At 40.3% G+C, this 24,040-nt stretch overlaps 1 protein-coding gene across 11 annotated transcripts in view; it reads right to left on the bottom strand.

The window, feature by feature from the left end:
* The window catches only part of JPH1 (junctophilin 1), a 117,748-nt gene that overhangs the window by 89,351 nt on the left and 4,357 nt on the right, over positions 1-24,040 (bottom strand). For 6 of the 11 annotated variants that reach the window (XM_045003718.1, XM_045003723.1, XM_045003719.1 and 3 more), the window contains exon 2: positions 20,743-21,499. The exons of 1 other annotated variant lie outside the window; for it this stretch is intronic. In XM_045003718.1, coding sequence (XP_044859653.1) covers positions 20,743-21,499 — 757 coding nt within the window. The remainder of the gene's footprint in view (positions 1-20,742; positions 21,500-24,040) is intronic. 4 more of the 11 variants (XM_045003726.1, XM_045003725.1, XM_045003728.1 and 1 more) reach the window with 1 other exon arrangement.

Below are 24,040 nucleotides of genomic sequence, written 5' to 3'. Positions count from 1 at the left end.
CCCTTCTTTCTTCAGAGCAGAAATAATGTAAGTTAAGCAGGAACACAAGACAAAGTCCCATATTCTGTTACTGCTGCCACCCCCGGTCAGAGTTCTTCGCGGTCTCTACCCCACCTGTGCACAGATGGTAAGGGGCCTCAGGCCCAGAGACCCTGGTTAGCGTTTAACTCTCCTACTGCTCCCCTGGGCTGCTTCCTACCTCAGGGCCTTGCACGCACTTCCTACCTGGCAATCTTCTCTAATCCCTTCTGGCAAAACTGGTATCTCTGGGCAGCTTCCTCCAGTCTGACCTCGTAGAGTCCCTTCACTGTGGCTCTGAGTCCAGCAGCTGCCCATTTGGCTGGGCTGCAGCCTTTTATCCCAGCTGTTATTAGCCTTCCCATACACTACTACTGGGGAGATAACAGCTCCCTTTTTCATACCCTTTGGTGTCTGTTGCCTTGTAGGATATACACACCCCGTCACCAGGGGTGAGCTGCAGCGGGTTCGCACGGGTTCGCGGGAACCCGTTGTTAAATTTAGCAGCCATTTTAGAACCGCTTGTTAAGGGCTGCTAAATTTAACAAAAGTTCCCGCCCACTCCTCTCCTGCTCCGCCCCCTTCTCCTCCCCCTCCCCTGCTTCCCGCGAATCAGATGTTCGCGGGAAGCCTGAACAAGCAGCATGGAGGCAGCCAGCAGGTAAGCTGGGGCGCGGAGGGGGAGGGGAGGTGCGGCTGGCTCAGCAGCTCCCGGTCCCATACCGCGGCTCCCTCCAGCCCAGCGCCGGCCCGGGGAGTCGGGCCCCGCGGCTGCTGCCGAGCGGCCGGGCCCCGCGGCTGCTGCCGAGCGGCCGGGCCCCGCGGCTGCTGCCGAGCGGCCGGGCCCCGGTGCCAGCCCGGCCCGGGGAGTCGGGCCTAGCGGCTCGGGGAGTCGGGCCCCGGTGCCGGCCCGGCCCGGGGAGTCGGGCCCCGCGGCGCCGGTCGTGGTCCTGGCAGAGTGGACCCGGTCCCCTGGCAGTGTGGTAAGGGGGCAGGGAGGGGGTGGGTTGTGAGGGGGTGGATAGGGGTCAGGGCAGTCAGAGGGCAGGGAACAGGGGGATTGAATGGGGGCAAGGGTCCCGGGGAGCAGTCAGGAAAGAGCAGGGTTGGATGAGGTGGTGGGGGCACTCAGGGACAGAGAGAAGGGGTAGTTGTATGGGGTAGGGGTTCTGGGGGGCCATTGAGAATGAGAGGAGGGGTTGGGTGGGGTGGCAAGGGGCAGTCAGGGGACAGGGAAGGGGGGGATGGGTCAGGGGTCTCGGAGTGTGTGTGTTAAGGAACATGAGGGGTTGGATGGGGCACGACCCCCCCCCACGGAGGGGGGGGGAGGAGGGAACCCGTTGTTAAAATTTTGGAGGGAGGAGGGAACCCGTTGTTAAAAATTTGGCAGCTCATCACTGCCCGTCACAGAAGTATTCACTATAGTTAGTGAACTGAACTAATTGTTTCTGGTCACCCTATCCTTCAAGATTATATAACTAGTAGATTACACCGTCACACCTAGTTTTTTTCATAGATTGGAAAAGCAAAACAAAATTCCCTGATTTTTCAACTCTCAATTTTTTTTAAACTTTGAACAAGTCATTGAACTTTTAAATGACTAAAGAAACTCAACTGAAAAAAAAAAAAGAAAAAAGAGCAAATGAAGAAAATATTCTCTCCTCTGCATCAGCAGAAGGTACTGCTGTCAAAAGCTGGTTTAGCATTTCAGCAAACTGTGGTAGCAGGTGCATAGCCAAACTTTCTTTAAAATTTTGGCAATAAATGTACCACTTAATGTTATTCTTTGTATTTAATTTAATTTATTTCCAAAGATAAGTAAGTTCAGGCTTTAAACAAATTGTCATTTTCAAAAGTAATTTTAAATAGGTCTAGTTTTTGAAAATAAACCAATTAATGTAATTTAAAATAAATAAAAATACATTAAAGTCCAATTTTGATTTAAAAAATATTTGATTTTTTATCAACTCTTGCATAGGCGTAACCATTTTAAGTGTACTATAGGCTGGACTCTCTTTGCCCATTTTGGAATAGCGAAACAATAGGCATCTCAAAAGATCCTTCTCTGGGCAAAAGAATTCTAGCCTGATCACAAACAAGTCTGACATCCGTAACTGTGGAGATGACTTCAGTGGATTGGAGAACAGTTGAAGACAGAATATAGTTGGAACTGGCAGACAAGTTTGGAATTCAGGAATGCCTTCCTGAAAAGCAGTTGCTGTATCCCCGGAGCTGGACTGAGGATTTGGGAGTATATCTAAGAAAATATTTGGTCAGGAGTTAAAGTAAGGGGGAAAGACTGCTCCCTTTCCTCTGCTAAACACACAAGGGCGCTCCTCCTCATCTCTCTGGCTTGGTAAGCAGTGCTCCCATTCCCCCTTAGCTGGCATGGTGAGAACTTTACCCTTCCCCCTTTTCAATCTACTTTAAATAATGATCTTGCTATGGCCATGTGATGATTAGAAGTAGATTTGCCTCTGAAAATTTAGAAGAGATGGGGAGATTTCCTGGAAGATGAAAACCCTGGTATTTCCCCAGTAAAAGAATAAAAAGGACTCTGACTAAAATGGATCTCAGAAATTACCTTTCAGATATATCCATGGTTACAATCTTGTACTGCCAGATGATGTATTTTGCGCCTCTGAATTGTAGGGTGGGTTTTGGCCTGACGCTGCTCCCAAGGAAGTCAGTGGAAGTTTTACTACTGACCTTCAACAGCAGCATAAAGTTAGATCAACACCCAGCACTTTTGAAAATCCCATCTGTATTGTATTATGAACTGCTGAGGCAGGATCCATATGCTATATACAGGACCAAGTGTGCACACAGCTCACAGAAAAGGTCCAAGCCAAATACTTTAAAAAAGTCATCTCATGATTATGCCATCATCAGGGGGCTATATTTCACAGCTGTTACATAGCCACAAAATAACTATCATATTAAATTCAAGATCCCTTTACAGCCTTTTAATGAACACGAGACTCCAGAATGCAAATGAACTAACATCAAATACCTATGTCTCAAAACTATAACTCAGCAGTAAATGGCTCATAAGCAGCTTAATATCAAAGTTGAAAAGCCATTACAATTTTGCTTCTGCCGTCCCTATGTTTCCCTAAATAGAATCTTGCAAAACAATGTGGAGGATTTTATGTATTAACTAGAACAGTTTTTCATATTCAAGTTTTTTAGGAAAGACCCAGTAAATTTGTACAGCGCTGTCATTCTGAATAACCAAACCACATATTCCATTGTCAGGGAACTCTACTCAATGCTGGAAGCACAATGCTGTCAATTTTTCTAATCTGTCTGCTACCAAAGGTTGTTCCCAGGAGTGCCACTAAGCAGTTGTTCATTTGAAATGCTGTACATTACAGAGAACATCAGTGCATATCAGAGATTCAAGTTTCTACCCAAGGTTGCTGAGCAATTTTTCTTAATAAATTATTTTAATCTTTTTTATTTTGTATTATTAAATTATAAACATCTATCTATATAATTATTATAGATAGAATCTCATTTCCAAGACACAGGAAGTAATACTAGCTACAGCTTTGATATGCTCCTCCAAATCCAAATATTCTGCTGCAAGACTCCCTGTTGAAACTGATGATGAAATCTACATTAGAAAAAAGAAGCCCAACTACACGGGAGTGATATATCCCTATGAATATGTACTTAAATAATGGAGATAGCCATTTTGATTTTTTCTAATAGTGAAATTGTAACTTGAAGATATAAACAGGAAGAATTAATTTATATTTGGACATTTCACCATTCAGTAACTCACCAGGTATCTGGAAACTTAATACACATATAGAGTAATTAAATCCACAACATGAATCTAGCCCTCAATAAATACATGAAAGTGCTTCTTTATCCCAAAGGCAATCTCCCACTACTTGAATACATTCGTACAACTTAAAATATTACTGAACATTATAGGAGTACAAAAAAGCCACCATGGCATTCTGCAATTGGTATTTCTAGATATATGATTTGGTGAGTGTCATACAATATTTTCTAGTCCAACGCTTCCAGAAATAAAGTGCTTTTGATTCACAAAACAATAGTTAAAAAGGATAAAATGTATGGATAAAATGTGCACTTTAGTCTAGATTTTTGGTACATCTGGAATTAATCCCAATAGTGAAACTGACCCACAGAAGGAAGGATATGATTCCAGATAAATGTTTAGCACAAAGCCCCTCATTTTGTTTAGGCAAAGGATTTTAACTGACGTGCTATAACATTAACTTGGACTGATCACACATTATCTTACATTTTACTCACCTTACTATTCCTTCTTTTACAGCTTGCCATTACAAAACATTCAACACCATCTTCCAGTTCTTTTGAAGATGTTTGTGAAACTGACACAATGAACTATTATTAACAGGACTTGAAAATTCCACTTGTGCTGCTAGGTAAGTAGGAATATTCCCTGGGCATATGCCTTTTACCTTCTGTAGAAACTAAGCTTTCATTAAGTTAATAAAAAATTAAGTTTCTAGCCATTATAGTTGTGGAAACAGCTTTCCAAATGTGATCCAAGTGTGAATCAATGCAATGATGTTTGCCCAAATCTGAAGACTGACAAGAATCAGATGAAGCAGTCTATTTTCATTGCTATTTTTCAGATCCCTTTGGGTAGCAGTAAAAAATGACCAAAAAACAAACTAAAAACAAACCCCAACCCCCCCACTCCACACACACAACTGTTTAATTTCATTCAGATGGGGCCTGAAAAATTCTGAGCAACAACAGATGCATGTCCTGAAGCTATTTACTGGGAAGGGAAACTCCAAAAACGAAGGCTGGAGAAGAGTAGAGTAGCAGAAATGTATCTTCCCCCATCTCTCTGCAGCAGTCAGTAAACTGAGAGAGGGGTACAGTGGAGGAGACACATCATAACAAGAAAACTAGGGAAAGTTAAAGTAGAGGAGGCTCTGGACTGGGAAGAGAGAACAGAGAGAAAATAATTCTGCCCTTTCTGAGTGCTGGAAGGGAGAATTTGGGATGGCTTCAAATTCATCCAGAAATTAATAGATAATGTTTATTAAAAACTATGGCTCCCCAAGCAGTGTCCAGGGATAGCACACTGATAGGAAACTTAGTGCCTTCTCTTTCGTAGCAGCTAGAGGAGACAGGGGTTGGCTTCTTACTTGGCCGTTGTTCCTGAACTTAGGACCTCCTGCATCCCATCTTTCATAGCCATTGTAGCTGTAGGTTTAGTCACCTATTGGGTGTCTGGTAAAATTCCAAGTCCTGTGAGGGCTGTGAATGTTTAACAACCTGCATGGAATTTGGAGGAAAGAGCACAGGTGGCAAGAGGGAAGAGCTTGAAGGAGGCACAAGCAAATCAGTCTGTTTGCACATGGCTTGAATGCTAGCTGCAGCATCTCTTTAAATGGTTCTCTCGATAAAGAGCCAGTTTCATTTTAGAAATATGGAGTCCTCTCTTGTTATTACCAAGCATGCAGTACATGAAGCAAAGGGAGAAACTGATTAGATAAACTATGGTGGGAGAAGAGAGAAAAAAATACCCTAGAGAGAACTCTGGCAGGGAAACCAGGGAAAGGGAGTTTGGGAAGAAAAGACAGAAAACATACAATAGTAGAAAAGAGAGGAAACAGACACTGATGTCAACTCCGAAAAAGATAGGAATAAAATAGGAAAAGTGGACTAAAGACAAGAAAGGGAAAAAATCTAACAAAAATAAGAGTAAGTAGTAACTTAGTAGGGCTGGTCAAATAGTATTCAGCAAATATATTATTCAGTTAATTTTACAGCATTTGTGGAATAAATTATTTAATTAATACTTTTTGTGCTAGATGCTCAGCTCAAAACTATTCAGCAAATATATTAGTTTAATACAGAAGGAATTAATCAAATACCGGTAAGTTAAATAAATACCTATAGTAAGTTACATTTAAAAAAAGAATTAAATAGAAAATTGATTGATAACATTGCACTTAAATACAGTACAAATAAACAACACATGACTTTTATTCCTGTAAGGGAAGAAGCGTGGGGGAAGGGAAGGGTTGTACTGGCAGAGGTATTTTTCTTCCTAACAGGCTTAGTTTTCAAACTAGTGGGTGCCATGTGAATTTCTCAAGTTCTGATTACTAGTAAAATATTTATAGTTAGCAAACACTAACGATGATGCAATAAATGCATTAGTATGATCAAAAAATGTTACTGTGATGCTGGCAGACCAGGTGCCAGCTCATGCCAAAGCCCCTGGCCAATTCACGTATGTATTAGTATAGATCAAAATGATTATTAAATGTATAAAAAAGAGTGTTTTTCTTCATTTCATAAAAACTAATGGGATATTACTTACATTGTCTTCACTTATCAATATCCTGTTATAATGTTATTAAAAATTTACATTGTGTAAATAAATAACTAAATGAGAAAGAAGCCTTGTGAAATGCAAAAGAAGAACTTTAACAGAAAATTGCTAATTTCAAAGCAAGTGGTAATTGAGTGTGATGATCCGAGGTCTAAGACTCCAAATATATTCCTTGCTCTCTGTCATCAAAGGAAAAGCCAAAGCGGGTAGTGACCCTGTCAGCATGTTTTCGTGAGAAGAAACCGTAAGTCTGGATTCAGGAGAAGATCCTTTATCTCTGGACTCTTACAGGGAAGTGTGCTAGGTGCAAAGTGGAGAGCCCCAGAGACAATCTGGGTACCCTGAAAAGACTTTTGGGAAAGTGGCAGTTTAGTACATCACTGCCACCATTTGGAATTACAAACTCTGACTTACCTTTACATATATTTTACCTGCTTTAACCTCTCAATAACTCATTTCCTTTTTTTTATCTAATAAACCTTTGGTTAGTTTATTATAGAATTTGCTACCAGTGTTATCTTTGGTGTAAGATCTAGAGTACCAATTGATCTGAGGTAAGTGACTGATATCTTGGGACAGGGAGCAACCTGATGTGAGGTGATGTGATTTTTTTGGTTTAAGTGACCTTTTATCACAAAGTCCACTTTGTTTGGGTGTCAGGATAGACTGGAGAGTCTAAGGCAGTGGTGGGCAACCTGTGGCCCACCTGCAGCCCATCAGGGTAATCCGCTGGCAGGCCATGAGACAGTTTGTTTACACTGACCCTCCGCAGGCACGACCGCCCGCAGCTCTCAGTGGACACAGTTCGCCGTTCCCAGCCAATGGGAGCTGTGGGAAGCGGCACGGGCCACAGGGATGTGCTGGCTCCTGCTTCTCGCAGCTCCCATTGGCCGGAAACGGCAAATCTTGGCCACTGGGAGCTGTGGGCAGCCATGCCTGTGGACGGTCAATGTAAACAAACTGTTTTGTGGCCCGCCAGCAGATTACCCTGACGGGCTGCAGGTTGCCAACCACTGGTCTAAGGGGACTGTCTGTGATTCCATGGTAACACTGATATAATGATCCAGGAGTTCACATTTGTTGCTGGCTTGGTGAAATCTAATTACAGAAAACACCACCAGCCTGGGGTGTCTGCCCTGCTTTCTGACAGTCTGCCCTGAGGTAGGCACTCAGTTGTGAGCCACTCCAGACAGCATGACAGTTACCGCAGAACATTTTGATAGGATACAGTAGGTTAATTCATTAACCTTTTACTTTCACCTAGGTTCAAAGTTGTACTTCAGATTACAAGTGAAAATGCATCTGGTGGTCTCTTCATTCTAAACAGACGTCTCTCCATCACAAAAACTCTACTCCAAGTCAGAAGAAGCGGCAGACACTGCTCAAAGGCTTAGCTTTTGGAATGACTGGGGTATTGTACATCAGAAGTGATATGTATTGGAATAGCTAAAGGGGAAGTGTACAGAATGTCTTCTCTCACAATCTGGCCCTAACAAGAGATGTTGGTCCTACACTTATATGATCTAAGACCCACAAAACATGTTTTTAAAAAAATTATATATTTACTGGGCTGCCTTTTTAAAGGTTCTTTCAGCTCCTAAGTTAATTAGTCTGCAAATCAACAAAAAATACTTATGTAATAATCTGCCCTGTACAGAGAAACATTACAAAAGGCTTGCTTATTGGAAAGGTTTTCCTTATATGGGTCTTTGGAAAGGCCTGGTGCACAGAGCTTCAGTTTAACTAAAACATGTATACAGTCAGCAAAATTTACATTTTATCTTAAGTCAGAAATTTCCTATACATCCATGTTCTCAAATCTCTCAATTTTTAACATGTTAAGAGAACAACTCTGTTGTACCAACTTCTGGATCTAACATGCACACACAATTTCCACTGAAATCAGTAGGAACTCCACAAGTAAACGTGATGGCACAATTATTTTTTATTTCTGTATAATAATGTTTTTAGTTTGGGGTTGCTTGTGAAAGTGATCTAGCATTAATACCTACAGACAAAAGTTAGTCCACACTAATATTCCGGAGGGCCCGTTGTCTTTTTTCAGATCGCTTTCTCTAAATCTTAAGAATCTAAAGCTGATGAGAAAGAAATCTGAGGAGGTTCAACAAGGACAAGGGCAGAATCCTGCACTTAGGATGGAAGAATCCTATGCACTGTTACAGGCTGGGGACCGACTGACTAAGTGGCAGTTCTGCAGAAAAGGACTTGGAGATTACAGTGGATGAGAAGCTGTGTATGAGTCAACAGGGCCCCTGTTGCCAAGAAGGCTAAAGGTATATTGTGCTGCATTAGTAGCAGCATTGCCAGCAGATCGAGGGAAGTGATTATTCCCCTCTATTCGGCACTCATGAGGCCACATCTGGAGTACTGTGTCCAATTTTGGGCTCCCCACTACAGAAAGGATGTGGACAAATTGGAGAGAGTCCAGCGGAGGGCAACCAAAATGATTACGGGGCTGGGGCACATGACTTACGAGGAGAGGCTGAGGGAACTGGGCTTATTTAGTCTACAGAAGAGAAGAGTGAGGGGCAATTTGATAGCAGCCTTCAACTACCTGAAGCGGGGTTCCAAAGTGGATGGAGCTCAGCTATTTTCAGTGGTGGCAGATGACAGAACAAGGAGCAATGGTCTCAAGTTGCAGTGGGGGAGGTCTAGGTTGGATATTAGGAAAAACTAAAGCACTGGAATGGGTTACCTAGGGAGGTGGTGGAATCTCCATCCTTAGAGGTTTTTAAGGCCCGGCTTGACAAAACGCTGGCTGGGATGATTTAGTTGGGGTTGATCCTGCTTTGATTAGGGGATTGCACTAGATGACCTTCTGAGGTATTTTCCAACCCTAATATTCCATGATTTGATTGAAAAATCAAATACTTGGGTTTTTTTTTTTTTATTTACAGCTTAACTGAAAGCTAACATATAAGAACGTTGGCCCTTTTCAGCTATTAACTCATCTGAACTAAATATTAAAGTCAAATCAGGGAAGTAGCCATTGACAGTTTTGTAATTTCTACACTTCAAATAGATATATTATATATACACACCAACACGCACTACAGGGACTGTTACTAATCAGACTTTTAAATGTCCAAACCTGCATTCCTTTTTCCAGTGAAATAATTGTATAATGGGTAAAATCCTGGGCCCACTGACTTCAACAGAGCCAACCTTTCACCCACAGAATGTAGAGTTAGTGGCTTATACTTTAAGACTATCTACATAATGTATTATACAGCAGCTTGATTTTATCCATAGAACTTGATTTAATTTTTACCATGACAAAATTTGATTTTTGATCATGAATCAGACTAAACAGTAAAATGAATATAACTGATTTTGTTCTAAACTCAAGTTATCTTTGTACTAATGCAAGCAGACTCATAAATACCTTTGGTATTAGTTGGATCCTATTTCTAAACACAATGTTCATATTTCATCTATAATAAGTAAAGCATCTCAAAGATTTGCAAGGCACTAGTTTTGCGAGTGTCCAGTTTAGTGCCTTGAGTAAAGTGAGATTGGTAGAGTCAGCTTAATCCACAGTGGAAAGTTTGTGCGCTGCACATAATTCAACACGGTTTGGCATGATTGGCAGTTGCTGTTCAGAGGGGACACAAACTATACATACTCAATACACGCTAAATTCTCTCCCTTGAAATCAGTTTGTCCAGGTCAAAACTGAGGCCATGAGTGAGACAGGGTAATGGACACTGCACTGTAATTATCTACAGGAGGCTTCAGTTTTAATTCCTGTTTGTTCTGTTCACAGCATCCTAACAGGACAATACTTTGCCTCAATTTAAGAGTTTTACTGCAGAGAGCTGGACTCTGTGGCAGTTGCACAGCTGCTGTAGTGAATAAAAAGCTTAATGAACAAAATCTATTTATATTGTTTTATCCACCTCAAAGATCAGTGAATGTTACATAATTATGCATATTAAAGCTTGTTACACCACACTCAGAATGCTGAGTCTAAATCTGATTTAGGTGGTAGTATGGATTTGGTCAAAAATATTTTGTGGAGTATGAGGACAGGAAAGGATAAGCAGGAAAGTCTTCCATTTCCTTTGATTTCTTCTCCCCATCCCTTCTCTTCTCTTCCACTCCATCTCTCCTCTCTTCTACTAATCTTCTTTCCCACTCATTGCTATTCCCACTTTCTCCCCCTATGCACTTTCAATGTTTATTCTCTCTCTCCCTTTCCACATCAACCCAATGGTAAAAGTAGCAATTCTTGTGATTCTCTCCGTGTTAGAGGGAAAAGCACAATTTCATAGTTTGAGCAAATGACTGAGCTCCAGGAACTCATGCTACAGCTCCTGATACAAACTCTCTTTCTGGCCTCAGGTTAGTCACTAGGGGTATGTCTACAGTGAAATAAAACACCCACGTTTGGCCCATGTCAGCTGACGCAGGCTTTCTGGACTATAAAATTGCAGTTAGGGTTTGAGCTTGAGCCCGGGCTCTGCAACCCCACAAGGGGGGAGGGTCCCACTGCTTGGGCTCCAGCTAGAGTCTGAACGTCTACATTGAAATTTTATAGCCCTGCAGCCAGAGTCCGAGTTAGCTGACATGGGCCGGCGGTAGGAGTTGTATCGCAGGGTAGAAATGAATCTCTCTGCCTTGATCCCCCTATTGGTAAAATACCTACCTACAACCCAGATGTGAGGAGTAATGAATGCAAAGATTCTGAAGATGAAAAGAGCTATGTAAATGATAAGTATCATTATGCTTGTTTCTAACATTGTATAGTCACAGCTAGAACTAGAAAACTACCAGAAGTGTTTATCTTAGTAAGAAAAATCAGAAGAACTCAGTAATATAGAGTATCAGAAAGTATAGGGCACATGTGCTTATTATTATTCTTAAGAATAAACGGTATCCTTTTATAATTATATCTCATCCATATAGTAGTTACAAAAACACACACCAAGGAAAGAAGGGAATTCCAACCCAAAGACAAGTCTCTTGGCTTCTAGTGCATAAATTTATGGGATGGTGGGGGGGAGGGGGAGAGAGAAGGGTATATGCCAGAGACCCTTATACCCCTCTCTACCACCCACAGGGAAAGCTTTCCATTCACCACTAGTGGGAATGCAAGTGCTTTTCTCAAGGCCAGTTGTATTTATTTTGAATCTCCTGTAATTCTGTATTTATCCATAATATGAACCTATGGATGTTAATAAGGTTGTATAAAGAAGAATATAGTCAAAACTCTTATCCAGCTCCCCTTCTCTACTCATCTACTTCTTGAAAAAATATACTGTAGTAGTGCAATTATGTCAAGAAAATCCAATTTTATGACCAAAAAAGTTCTCAGAATATTATGATACACATGCAGACAACTTTTCATAATAATAAACGGTTACTATGGACAATATTTAGCACACAGAAAAGGATAAAAAGCTGACAAAGCTTAGTTTTGTGATCCTATAACAATGCTCTGATTTTTTAAATATCTGAAATGAGTAAGCATTGATCGGTTTATACTTATATTACTTGAAAATAGTCATACATACAATGGCAAACTCCCTGGATTGCATCCTCTATGTAAGACTAGAAATAGGTTGTCTTAACTGTGACTGTTGTCTTAGGTTTCCTGGACACATTGCTGTCCTGATTATTCATATTACCAATTCTGGTTTAATTAATTAAGGCTGTCACAGAACCTGTGACTTCCACCTATTTCTAAAGGGGGAGGGGAGAGGGAGAAGAGTCAGCATGGGGCCAAGTGTTGAGTTCAAGAAAGATGCTTAGAGGGCACAGGAGATCTCTAAAACCATGTAATTTAGACAGTCACAACATGCTTTTGAAACAAACAATAGCTGGTGGTTTTTAAAAAATTTCAGGCCCAGATGTTTAGCGTGGGTAAGCTAATGCAAGTTACTGGGCTCAATACAGAGGTAACTGGGTGAAATGTAATGTCCTGTGATTAATGCCTTTCATTTTCAGTTTTTACAACAATTATTCAGTTTTTACCAATTTTCATTTGACTTTTGGACCTCTCAAGTACATGAAAATACTGATTATGTTAAGAAAATCCAATGCATTACATTAGGTAGATGTGTTTGTTAATAATAAATTAGTCTAATTGTAAATACGAGGCTGTCTGTTAAAGTAAGGTAATGTAGTAGAAGATACCCACATGTGGAAACATACTGTTAATGTACAGCTGATGAAATAAACCACAGCATTAAACTACTTTTACTTTCAGTATTCTTACTATTCTTTAGTTGATGCTTTTAACCCTGATATTTACCCAGAATACTGAGTTCATTTTTACATTAATTTTCACCCTTTCAAAAAACAACAACAAACATTGAAATTCCCATGAAATTTTAAACAAAATCAAAACCAAAAGCAAATGTACTTTGTCTGTGATATAGAGGAAATCAGGCTAGATGATCTAAAGATCCCTTCTTATACCAGCTAAGGATCTGGCCCCTAGAGTTTTCTGTGAATTTTTCTAACTTTACAAACTTGTGACGTATGACTGAATCTGTTCTTGATCTTGCAAAAACTTAATAAACCTAAATTACTCACTTTAGCAAAGTTACAGAGACACTTACATGTTTTTAGGACTGCGGCCTTTATCACCTCAACGTATTGTAACAAATATGTGATGAAAAATATAGTTTACTGAAATATTGTGCTCAATGACTTTATGCAATTTCTGTTTCAGACTCATGAGCATTGCCGTTTTAACTGTGACAAACTCAGCGTAATGAAGATAAGCACATGTGTAAATGTTAACAAGATCAAAGACTAAATAATTAACATGCATCTCCATACTACACCTCTACCCCGATATAATGCAACCCGATATAACGCGGGTTCACACACAACACGGTAAAGCTCTGACACGCTGCTCTGAGAAGTGTGTTAAGGGTCTCAGGCCAGGCCAGGGCTGAGGGATTTAATAAGGGGGCAAAGGGTCTCGGGGGCGGTCAGGGGCTCCCCCCGCAGGGTCTGGGGGGCAGGAGCTGTGGGAAGGCACTTTGGGGGCCCCGCAGTCCCAGAGTGGCCTGGGGAATTAGCAGGGGGCCGGGAGCAGCCCGCTCTGCTTCCCTCACCCCTGCCCCAGTCGTGTCGCTCAGGGGAGGGGGTTTGGAGGAAGGGATCCCCCCCGCACTCACCAGCAGCGGCGGAAGCGGAGCGGCCCGGCCCCAGCCTGCTCCACTCCACCAGTTCCCAGCCGCAGCGCTCTGCTTCCTGCCACAGGTGAGTACGGGGGGCGTCCCTTCCCCAATCTCCCTGCAGGGTAGAAATGAATCTCTCTGCCTCTTTTCCCAACCTCCCTGCACTCACCGGTGGCTGGAAGTGGAGCAGCCCAGCCCCAGCCAGCTCCACTCTGCCACCTCCCAGCTGTGGCGCTCTGTTTCCCGCCGCAGGTGAGTGCAGGACCTTTCCTCAGCCGCCCCCCAGTGACACAGCTGGGGCCGTGGCAAGGAAAGCAGAGCAGGCTGGGGCTGTGTCGCTCCACTTCCCGCCGCAGGTGAGTGCGGGAGGGCATCCTTTCCCCAACCTCTCCACACTCACCAATGGCGGGAAGCAGAGCGCCGTGGCTGGGAGCTGGCAGGGTTAGCCCTGACCCTGCGAAGCCTCACACAAATACTTAACTGTAATAGTGAAACTGCTTATGTGCTCATGGTAAATATTTCAGATGAGGTGTACGCTCCTGAAAACAGGAGTTTAAAATCTGGACAAAATCTTAGCTAATGACAAAGACTGAACTACTATATGTTCAAATTGTTTTAAGCAACTCCATCACAATAAATAGTTTTTTGTAAAGAAAAATGAACTAATCTTATTTATTTCCTCCATCTCCTTCTTTTCTAACACCATCAAGATGTGAGAGGGAGTATTCTTATCTCACATAACCCTAGTTAGCACGAATAAAACCTTTACGCTAGAAATACTAGGACATTATAACTCTAGAAATGTATAACTGCCTTTTAAAAAAAGTTCAAAAACCAACAATGAAAAAATGAAGTCTTTGGAGTCTCCTGGTATAACCTGCTGATTGACTACTGCTTCAATAGGTGTTGAACATCCATAATATCTCACAGTAGGCAATCAGCATGCAGCAGGATTGGACCCATAGTTTGTATGTCCTTAGAATACACACACAGGAGAAATTTCCCCGTTCAATATTCTTGAGGACTAGCAAGTAGCCATTTTTCCATCCAAATACAGGAAACTGGAGAAGTAGTCTAGATTTATCCCCAGTGTAACATTTTTGAAGGCAAATGAATGGATTTGTCTCAGTGACTTTAAAATAGTTTTAAGATTTTCTCCACAGTGACTATTAAAGTGATAAAATAGGGGAAGCACCTCTATATTTCTGAAATGTCTCTACTTCCAAGATTTTAATACATGAGCTCCAGTGTTATCTCTTTATTTAATATGTTCTGAGATATTTTTGATTTATGCCACAATCCACAAGTTATATATAAGGTGTTTGTTAAAACAATTTTATTATTATGCATGGTTAATGAATATTCACTTTTTAGATGTGTATCTCGTCTTTCTGTGACTTTTGTTGTAGCAGGGATTGGTCTATAATGCTTAACTGTTGAGCAGCTTTGTATGTATATGGTGATTTTGTAATCCTGTCCATTTATTTTTTGATTAATTGCTATGACAGTAATTATGTCAAAAAGACACCAATAAAAATAAATTGGAAAGCACATTCTGAGTCAGGATAGAATTTAGGTTGATGGAGGTCATGTTTAACTAACTTGCTAGATTACTTTATAGATCCTACAGCCATGATAAAAGAAAGGCAGGGTACATAAAACAGATTTTCAGAAAGCTTTTGACACCTTCCATATATCAAGAGATTAATGGCAACAAAGAGTCTGAGAACAGGAAGCAAAACAGAGCACTAGATAAAAGGAAACAAAAAGATAGCTACAAACGGAAGTTTTACAAGTTGAAAAGGGTTATGAATCCAGGCTCAGTTTTAACATTTCAGTAACAATTATTAAACAATTAAATAATTTGGCCATGATATTGAAAACAAAAATTTCCAAATCTGTAGATAATACTGAAATTAGAATCTGAGTAAAAAATAATTTGCAATACAACTAGAATAAAAGGGAATGGCATAATTTGAATGATTAAGTAGATTGAAAATGCTAAAAAATGTAACATAATTAGTTCGGGAATAAAGAATGAAGCAGCTAGGGAATCTGTGCTAAATAGAACAGCCATTCTGCGCATTCATTCTTAGAGTTGTAGATTAGAAAGCCAGAAGGAACCATTGTGATGATCCAGCTTGACCTCCTGTATAACACAGGCCATAGAACTTCTCTGAACTAATTTCTTTTGGAATTAGAGCGTATCTTTTAGAAAAGCATTTGGAGATGAATGGATCAGGAAATGAATTTCAGAGTTACTACAAAACAATTGCTGAAACTCTCAGCCAGGAATACAGTTGCAATAAAAGAAGGGAAGCAGAAACTGATTGTATTACCTAAAGAATGATCAATAAGAAAAAGAATGGTTCTTGTTTTATTGGATAAACCCTTGTTAGACCCCCAAATAGAATTGTGTGTATATAATTGTTTACTGTTCCATACAAATTGATTCTTTTGAGAGGGAGCATCATAGATTTTTAATGCCAGAAGGGACCATTATTATAATTTAGTCTGGTATCTTGTATTATACAGGCCACAGAATTTCACCTACTAATTCCTGCATCAAACTCAAATCTGTTAAGTCAGAGCATCTCTCTTATCACAGTCTCAAGAAAATCAGTTATGGAAAGGCTTAATGAGTTTGAATGATTTCCCTTTGAAAAGGGAAGAGAAACTATTCACACTATTGAATAGTGTCAAAAATTAGGATAAAGCCCAGAGCTAGGATTAAAAAGGGAATTATTCTTATGCTACCAGTATTTAATGCAGAGGATACTAATAAACACAGAATGAGTTTCCAAAATGACTAAAAAGCAACAAAGAGTCCTGTGGCACCTAACGAAGTGGGTATTCACCCATGAAAGCTTATGCTCCAATGCTTCTATGGTTGGTCTATAAGGTGCCACAGGACTCTTTGTCGTTTTTTACAGATCCAGACTAACACGGCTACCCCTCTGATGCAAAATGACTAAAGGCAATTTAAGCAAAAGTTAGAGAGTTTGGTTGACTTATGGAGGAGACTGAAGCAAGGTGATGGTGAATAAAAAGGAAAGTTGAATGGAGGTCAACCCAAAATGGGTAGTCTTGCTAGGCCAGACTGCCTCTCTTTTTTGTTAAAGGGTTATATTTTCCTGACATGGAATATTCCCTGATGTTCCCATAAACATTAATTTATGGAACTATATGCACATACATTTCACAGATTCACTCTACCCTACTTCTCAAAATGTTTATCAACCGCCTCCTCCACCCTCTTAATCCTTTATAACCATCTCTCCATCCCATCTCCACTGTCCTAAACAATTAGGACAGCAGAGGGTCAATATAATCTGTGCTTTCCCTATATGAATGTCCTTCAAGACAAGTCACTACTGGTCTTTAATCCTACCTTACAACTTCCTTGTTGTTTAGTTATGATTGACACACAAGTATTTTCTGATGCTCTGTTAAGTGTTTGCTCTTTTATCACTTGATTGCTTCAGGATGACAAAAGCTGATTACAAAAAGTACAGGTGGAGAATACCCTTCAAGGGCCATCAAGGAGCGTTTGTACATCAATCTAGGTATATATCCAGCTCTCGTTACCAATTTCTTTTTCTTAATTTCATCCTGTAACATCAATTACACACGGTACCAGTCTCAACAATCTTTCTCAAATCACATTTAGGACTTGTCTACACTTACAGTGCTGCAGTGGTGCAGCTGTAGCGCTTAGTGAAAACGCTACCTACACCAACAAGAGAGCTTCTCCCATCGGCATAGGTACTCCACCTTCCCGAGAGGTGGTAGCTATGATGATGGGAGCAGCTCTCCCATCAATATAGTGCTGTCTACACTGGGAGTTTGGTCAGTATAACTATGTCGCTCACGGTGCGGATTTTCCCCACCCCTGAGCTTACTTACACCGACATAAGTTCTTAGTGTAGACCAGGGCTCAGCTATTGCTCAGCAAAGCTATAGATAATTTTATTCTTTAAATTCCTTGTAACAACCAGTCCCTCTACCCTTTTATCATATTTATTGCTCTCCTTTAAATTCTACCTTATTTGTCTACATTTTTAGGAAGAGGGTGTTCAGAAATGAATACAGTGTTACAAATAGTTTCCATAGTCATACTTTGGGGGACCCTTACCTCCACCTCCTTAAAATGGTGTTTCTGCATATCCAGCCTTTACTAATTTACATCTTTTGAAGACCTTATGTACATCTGTAGTGGAAGGGGTTAAAGCAAGCCAAAGAGGCTGTGCAGCGCCCCAGCCAATCCTGGAAGGGCTTATTGGGAGCCAATCAAGTGGAGGCTTGAAAGCAGCCTATTAGGGCCATGCTGGACCCTATAAGAAGAGTGCAGGGCAGAGCAGAGTGGAGTCTCTTTCCTTGAGGGCAAAGGGAGAAGAACTAGCTCTCAGAGAGAGAAGCACCTAAGACAGAGCTGGGCAGAGTCAGCAGAGGCTGGGAGAGCTCTAGGTTGATGACTACCAGACTGGGGCCCTGACACAAAGGGTCAGATACGGTGCTGGGGCTACAGGGAAGGGACCTAGGGAAACAGGCAGTAGAGGAGAGCTGGAGGAGGGCAGTAAGTGGTTGCCGTTAGAGGGTCCCTGGGTTGGGGGCTCAGAATAGCGGGCAAGCCTGGGCACCCCCCCTTTCCCCCTCACTTGCCAGTGATGAGAGTGGCTAAGTCAGACTGCAGTTTGCCCTTGGAGGAAGGGGCAAGACTGAGGACTGCAGTGAGCCATTGAGGCGAGTGATAGAACCAGAAGCTGCTGGTCCCCTGGAAGGAGAGCCGGGTTGAGAGCTAGCAGAGCAGGCACAGCCGGAGGGCAGTGTCCAGAAGGGATGCTGCAGTATGAGAGTGACATGGGTCCAACTGTGAGGATGGTGGAGACTGAGAAAGTAATGGAGTGCGAGACACCACTAATGAAGCTGCACTGCTGAAAGAGCTAATTCCCAAACCAACCAGCAGGAGGAGCTGCAGTGGTTGAGTCTGTACCCTGTTACAACATCATTTACAAACTCTTAAAGATTCTTTAAAATATTACTCTAATTTTTATTAGGAAGCAGTACACTGATTTAAAATCATCTTTATTTTTCTTTAGATCCATGTTTTTTTAACTTCATAATATACTATGATCTGTTTTATCAAAATGTGTACAGTATGACGCATTTCTTTACTCAACCTACTTTTAATTCTTCTGATAAAACTTAAATTCTTACTCTGGATTTTGCATGTTGTTTTAAAATTAGTTATTGCTTCAATTCTTTGCTAAATGGTTACGCTGCCAAAGGCCTCCCTGACTTCTTTGCAAAATCCAGCTACCAACACTCATTTGAGGGCAAACTGTGTTACCAAGTAGATTTTACCTCTAATTGGATTAGTAGCCCAATAACCTCTTTATGTGTTTGCCACTTAACTGCTTTTCAGTATAAATCACCCACAAATCCAACTTCTTCCATGTATTTGGTACTCACTCTTTACTTATGTGTAGCAAATAGATCTTTTAAAATCTATGCGCGAGTGGCTGTACAATTCAAGCAAAAGTTGGTGTCAGTAGTGGAAGGTCAACTTTAACAAGTGTAATATGGCATACACTCTTTCTAACACGCCAGTCAATATTTCCTCACAGCATTTTTTTTAAAAAGCTGTTTTTATGATGACAGTAAATTGCAAGTAGAGTCTGACTGAGAAAAGTAATTTGAAATGTGGAAAGTTGCCAGAAAGCTTTATTTACATTTATAAAAAATAAAAAAGGTGCCTATGTATTTGCTTTAAGCACCCTTAACAAAACACTTAAAAATCATAAACTGCCTATATTATAATTTAAATTGTGGCAATTCCATCTCAGCCCTGAACCAAAAAACAAAAACATTAAAAAAGTTGAAACAGCCTTCCTTCTTTCCCTGTTAACTACCCTCAAAATTCTGTCTCATTTTCAAACACTTGGGGAAAAGAAAACCCATGACGTTTGCAACACACCCTGAATGTCATCAGATTCTGGTTATTTCAGATCCAATGGGGGAAGCAAGTTTCAAAACTGAGAGTCCCCTCAGAATGCAATGGCAAGTGGGTCCCTATCCCCATCTAGACTGAGGAGATTCCAGATCAAATGAGTGAAAAGAGGCTCTCTCTCAAATAAGTAGATAGGTCCTGATTCACAAAGAAACTTAGATATGGTGACATTCAACATCACCATGTATAACTTTTAGGTACTTAGAAAATCACTTGGATTCACAAAGCCTGAGTTGGGCACCTAGATCCCTATACAATGAATGTACAGAGAAATGTGTGCCTCAAAAACAGGATTCATTAAAGCCAGCATGCTAGACAATGCCTCCCGTAACTTAGCCAATGGGAGCTGCCATGCCAAGAGGTGTACTAAGATCTGCCCCTCCCTTTTAGATAGGCGCCTAAGTCTGGGAGGCAGGAATGCTTCTCCTTCTGTGTGGGATTCTTAGCTGCAAACCCTCTCCTGGCATTAGGGGGGACTTGAACTGGGGGGAAGGGAGTGTTGCTAATAAATAGATGTTTAGAGCACAACTGTACAAGTGTGTCTCCTACATTCCAGGTGAGTTCTCTAACGGCTGTCCTGAAAGTTATGAAGGATTCAAGGGCAACTTAGCAGGGGTTCTGTGAATCCCAGTGGGACATGATTCTGGGATTAAGGCACCTAAAGTGCTAATTAGGCACCCAACTTCTTTTGTGAATCTAGTCCTTAGGTGTTAAAACCAACACCTTAAATTTTATCTGAAAACCTGCAGTAAAGAACAAATCCCTAAGCAAAAGTGTAACATGCTTATGGAAAGATATTCCACTTCATAAGCAGGCCACCACATTCTTCACCAGCTTAATTTTCAAGATGGCATATAAATTATTATTCCGTGTGTACAATGGAACACAATGATATATTTTAGTAGTAGTTCTATAGTTTAAGTGCAAGCGTGCAAGACTGATAGTATATTTCTGAAGTGTGCAAGTAATACTTCTCTCAAGTTATGGTGGCAAATTCTACGCTCAGGTTCACACATGCAACTTCATTAAAGTCAGTCAAAATGCACATATGAAACAGAGCTGAACTTGGGTGCCCATTGAAGACAACAATCTGTACTCAAACTTTTAAGAGCCTCTGTCAATATAATTTACTGTAAACAATACATTTTTGTTGCTACACATGAAGTGGCAAAAGCATGCATTTTGCAATTACATACCTTGAAGATGCAATTTCCACTTTGGTTCTTGCCATAGCAGCTGCCCTTTGTGCACCCTCTATGGCTCTCTCCACTTTTTCTTTAGTTTTGGTGTTTCTTATTGGTATAAGTTGCTTCCTTATTCCACGGACCAAAACATTGTTTTTATATTTTCCCTCTTCCTTTGTGCCATCTGGAAATATGGTGCATCCATATCCATGCCTTTTATTATTTAGCCATTCTCCTTCATATTTCATACCATTTGAACGCTCACTAATACCAAAACCATTGCGCTTGTCATTCTTCCACTCTCCCATGTACGTTTCTGTTGTGGTGGCATCAACATGGTCTTCCATAGGGCAATAATCACAGTCACCATCTCCAAAACTAATCGTAGAGTTGGCATCACTAGAACTAATTCTGCTCATAGCAGCATCACTCCTGACAGAGCTACGTTTGCTAGATATTGATGATTTAGATTCAGATTTTCTAAGTTTTATACTACCAAGAAGGGATCCTCTTCTGAACAAGCCTCCTCTTTTCTTACTACCCATGGCTTCCGGTTCACTGTGAAAATTCAAAACAAACCCACCTCTTGTTCCAGCTGGGCTGTCTGAAGTAATGTCATGCAGAACAGTGCCATTGCTCTGCTCACTACGAAGTGAGACTAGAGATGTTCGGAGGGGTGAACGGATCACAGTTGCCATGCCATAAGGTACACTTTGACGTACACCATATCCGTGCCGCATCCCTCCTGTCCACTGTCCCTGGTATGTACCTTTTAAAAGAATAACCAATGGAAACAACATTTAAGAAGCAATTCAATTACAGAGGAACTGATGCCATCACTATAATAGTATACCTACAGCCAGCTATTTTATCAAACATTTTTGGCAAAATTTCATCAGAAAAGGCAACACATATTACATGATAAAAAGAATCCTAGAATAGAAAAATATTTTTCTAACTTTTTAAAAAAAAATATTCTGCTGTTTAATAAAAATTTAGCATTTCAAATTAACCCAGTACTAAGACAACTAAAAATCCAGTAGTGTCCAGTCTGATTTTAATCTGGGTCTCTCAACAAAAAGGCACTCCTAATGGTTTATTGCACAATGACCTCTTGCACACTAGTGTCAAAATATATTTTAACAGGAAAAAAAAATCTAATTTTGCTGAGATGCCAGGAATGAAACTGTAGTATATTACCTTTGCCTCTTCTTACTCCTTGTGAAATTTTGGCATTTACATTTTTTGCTGCCAACATATATTTCACTATCATGAATACTTAATAGCTGCGTTCTCTATAAAATCAATAACTTCCCTGTAGGTTGTGTTTCATTTCAGACCTTTATTCTATTTGTAGCAAGAGAAATACTGTATTATGAGACATCCACAAAGAACCCGGAAAAACAGCATACATCTTATCCTGAAGTCTGATCATATGCAAAAGTGCCAGTGAAATCAGTGGGAGATCTGCTTAAGAAACAACTGAGTTCAGGTTCAAAGACAACATGTTCAAGGCCTAATGAAATTTAGAACAATGATGCCTGCGAGACATGGAAAATAGTTTTGCTTGTAAATTTTGTTTTTATATTTAATTAAATAATTGCATTACTAAATTTGTGATGAGGCTATCAGACCTAAGGCAGAAACTTCAAGTTTCTCTCACTATACACTTAAATATGAAAAGAATTTGAAGTTCCCTCTCATTTGTGCTCATTTGTATGTAATTAGGACAGACCAATGGCAGAATAGCAGAGAATTAAGGGATACCATTTTAGCTGTACCTGAATATGTTATGTCACAGTCTTAACACTGATTTTTTTTTTAAAATGGAAACAGAAGAGGGAGTTGCATGACATTTGAAAAGAGGCAGTAACAGATATCTGTGTGGTTGATGATGTACTGCCTGGGGTTAAAAAAGTGAATTCAGGTTACTCCCTGGTACACGGTTGTCTCCTTAAGAACATAGGAGCTACCATACTGGGTCAAGACCAGTGGTTCACCTAGTTCAATATCCTGCATCTGACGATAGCCAATACCAGATGTGTTAGAGGAAAGTGCAAGAAACCCCACAATAGCCAGATTTGTCCCCCAAGAAGTTCTTGTCCTAATCCTTAAAAGTTAGAGATTGATTTAAACCCTGAAACATGGAGGTTCTATCTCCCTCTCTCCTCCTCCCCCTACCCTCCATCAACTGCCCAAAACACTAACATACACAACTCTGGATATTCTTAGAAAAGTACTAAGAAGAAACTTTTTAAAATATCCTTGTTTGATTTTAGTCTGTTAGCTGCATAACACATTAAATTGCTATTTAGATAAATATATTTGACATTTTGAAGTCAGTGATTTTCTGTAAATGCTTGCATTTGTCAAATGCCTCAAATTTTAACATCACTTAAAGTTTAATTTGAGTAATTGTTTGAAATTAAATCTCAGTTTTATGTACATAGTCCAGTTTGGTTATGCATTTGTGTGAAAATTACTCATCAATATACAATATTATTACCATTTGCCACTTATCATACCTGTCTGAACATGCTAATTTAAAAGCATCAATTTATAAGCTTTGTCACAAAGATTTTTTTAACCAATTTATATTTCATATAATGTTAAATAAGCTCAACAATAACTATTTAGTGTTAAAATATTCTAGCAAGTGAAGGTTTTCCTTTCTAACAGATGGCTGCTGACATCACCAGTAAGCAACTTTCTTAGATTCTCTCTCCCTCTCTGTATCCTAGATACCTGCTGAAGCACTGGTTTTTAAGGCTGCTGAAACTAGAAACATGGTTATTTAGAAATACTCAACATATGGAGCAGGGCAAATAAAAAACATGAGCATAATACATGGATGTGGTCTGTAAATAGTTTTAAAAGTAAAGTCTTTTTCTTGACACTTGTTACTTTAATAAATATTTTTCCTGGAAATAAACGTATGAATATTCTAGCACAGCTGAAGCTATATTTTGCCCCCACTTCCATCCATGTGATTACAAATGGTGTACCTTTAGAACCCAGAGGTGAGAATCTGGCTACAGCTGTTTTGCTGCTACATATATCAACTGTCCAATTTGTTATGCCAGTAATAACTGTTCTGTTACTTTAAAATAAATACACTTCACTCTCATTTAGACTAGGCCCCATTACACCATGTTGGCAACCCACCACGGGGCCTCTTTATATTGCCAGAGCAGTGTAGATCAGAATCAGGTCCACTCTATGTAAATAAAAAAAGTTATCATAAATATCAAAGCTAGGATGGTCTGCAATTTTTCTTGATCATACAATATTTTTGTTTTGAAAAGGGAAT

Source organism: Mauremys mutica, chromosome 2 (assembly GCF_020497125.1).
Source record: "Mauremys mutica isolate MM-2020 ecotype Southern chromosome 2, ASM2049712v1, whole genome shotgun sequence".
Classification (NCBI taxonomy): domain Eukaryota; kingdom Metazoa; phylum Chordata; order Testudines; family Geoemydidae; genus Mauremys; species Mauremys mutica.
Note: the sequence above shows the minus strand (reverse complement) of the source record. Positions and strands in the feature narration are given on the sequence as shown.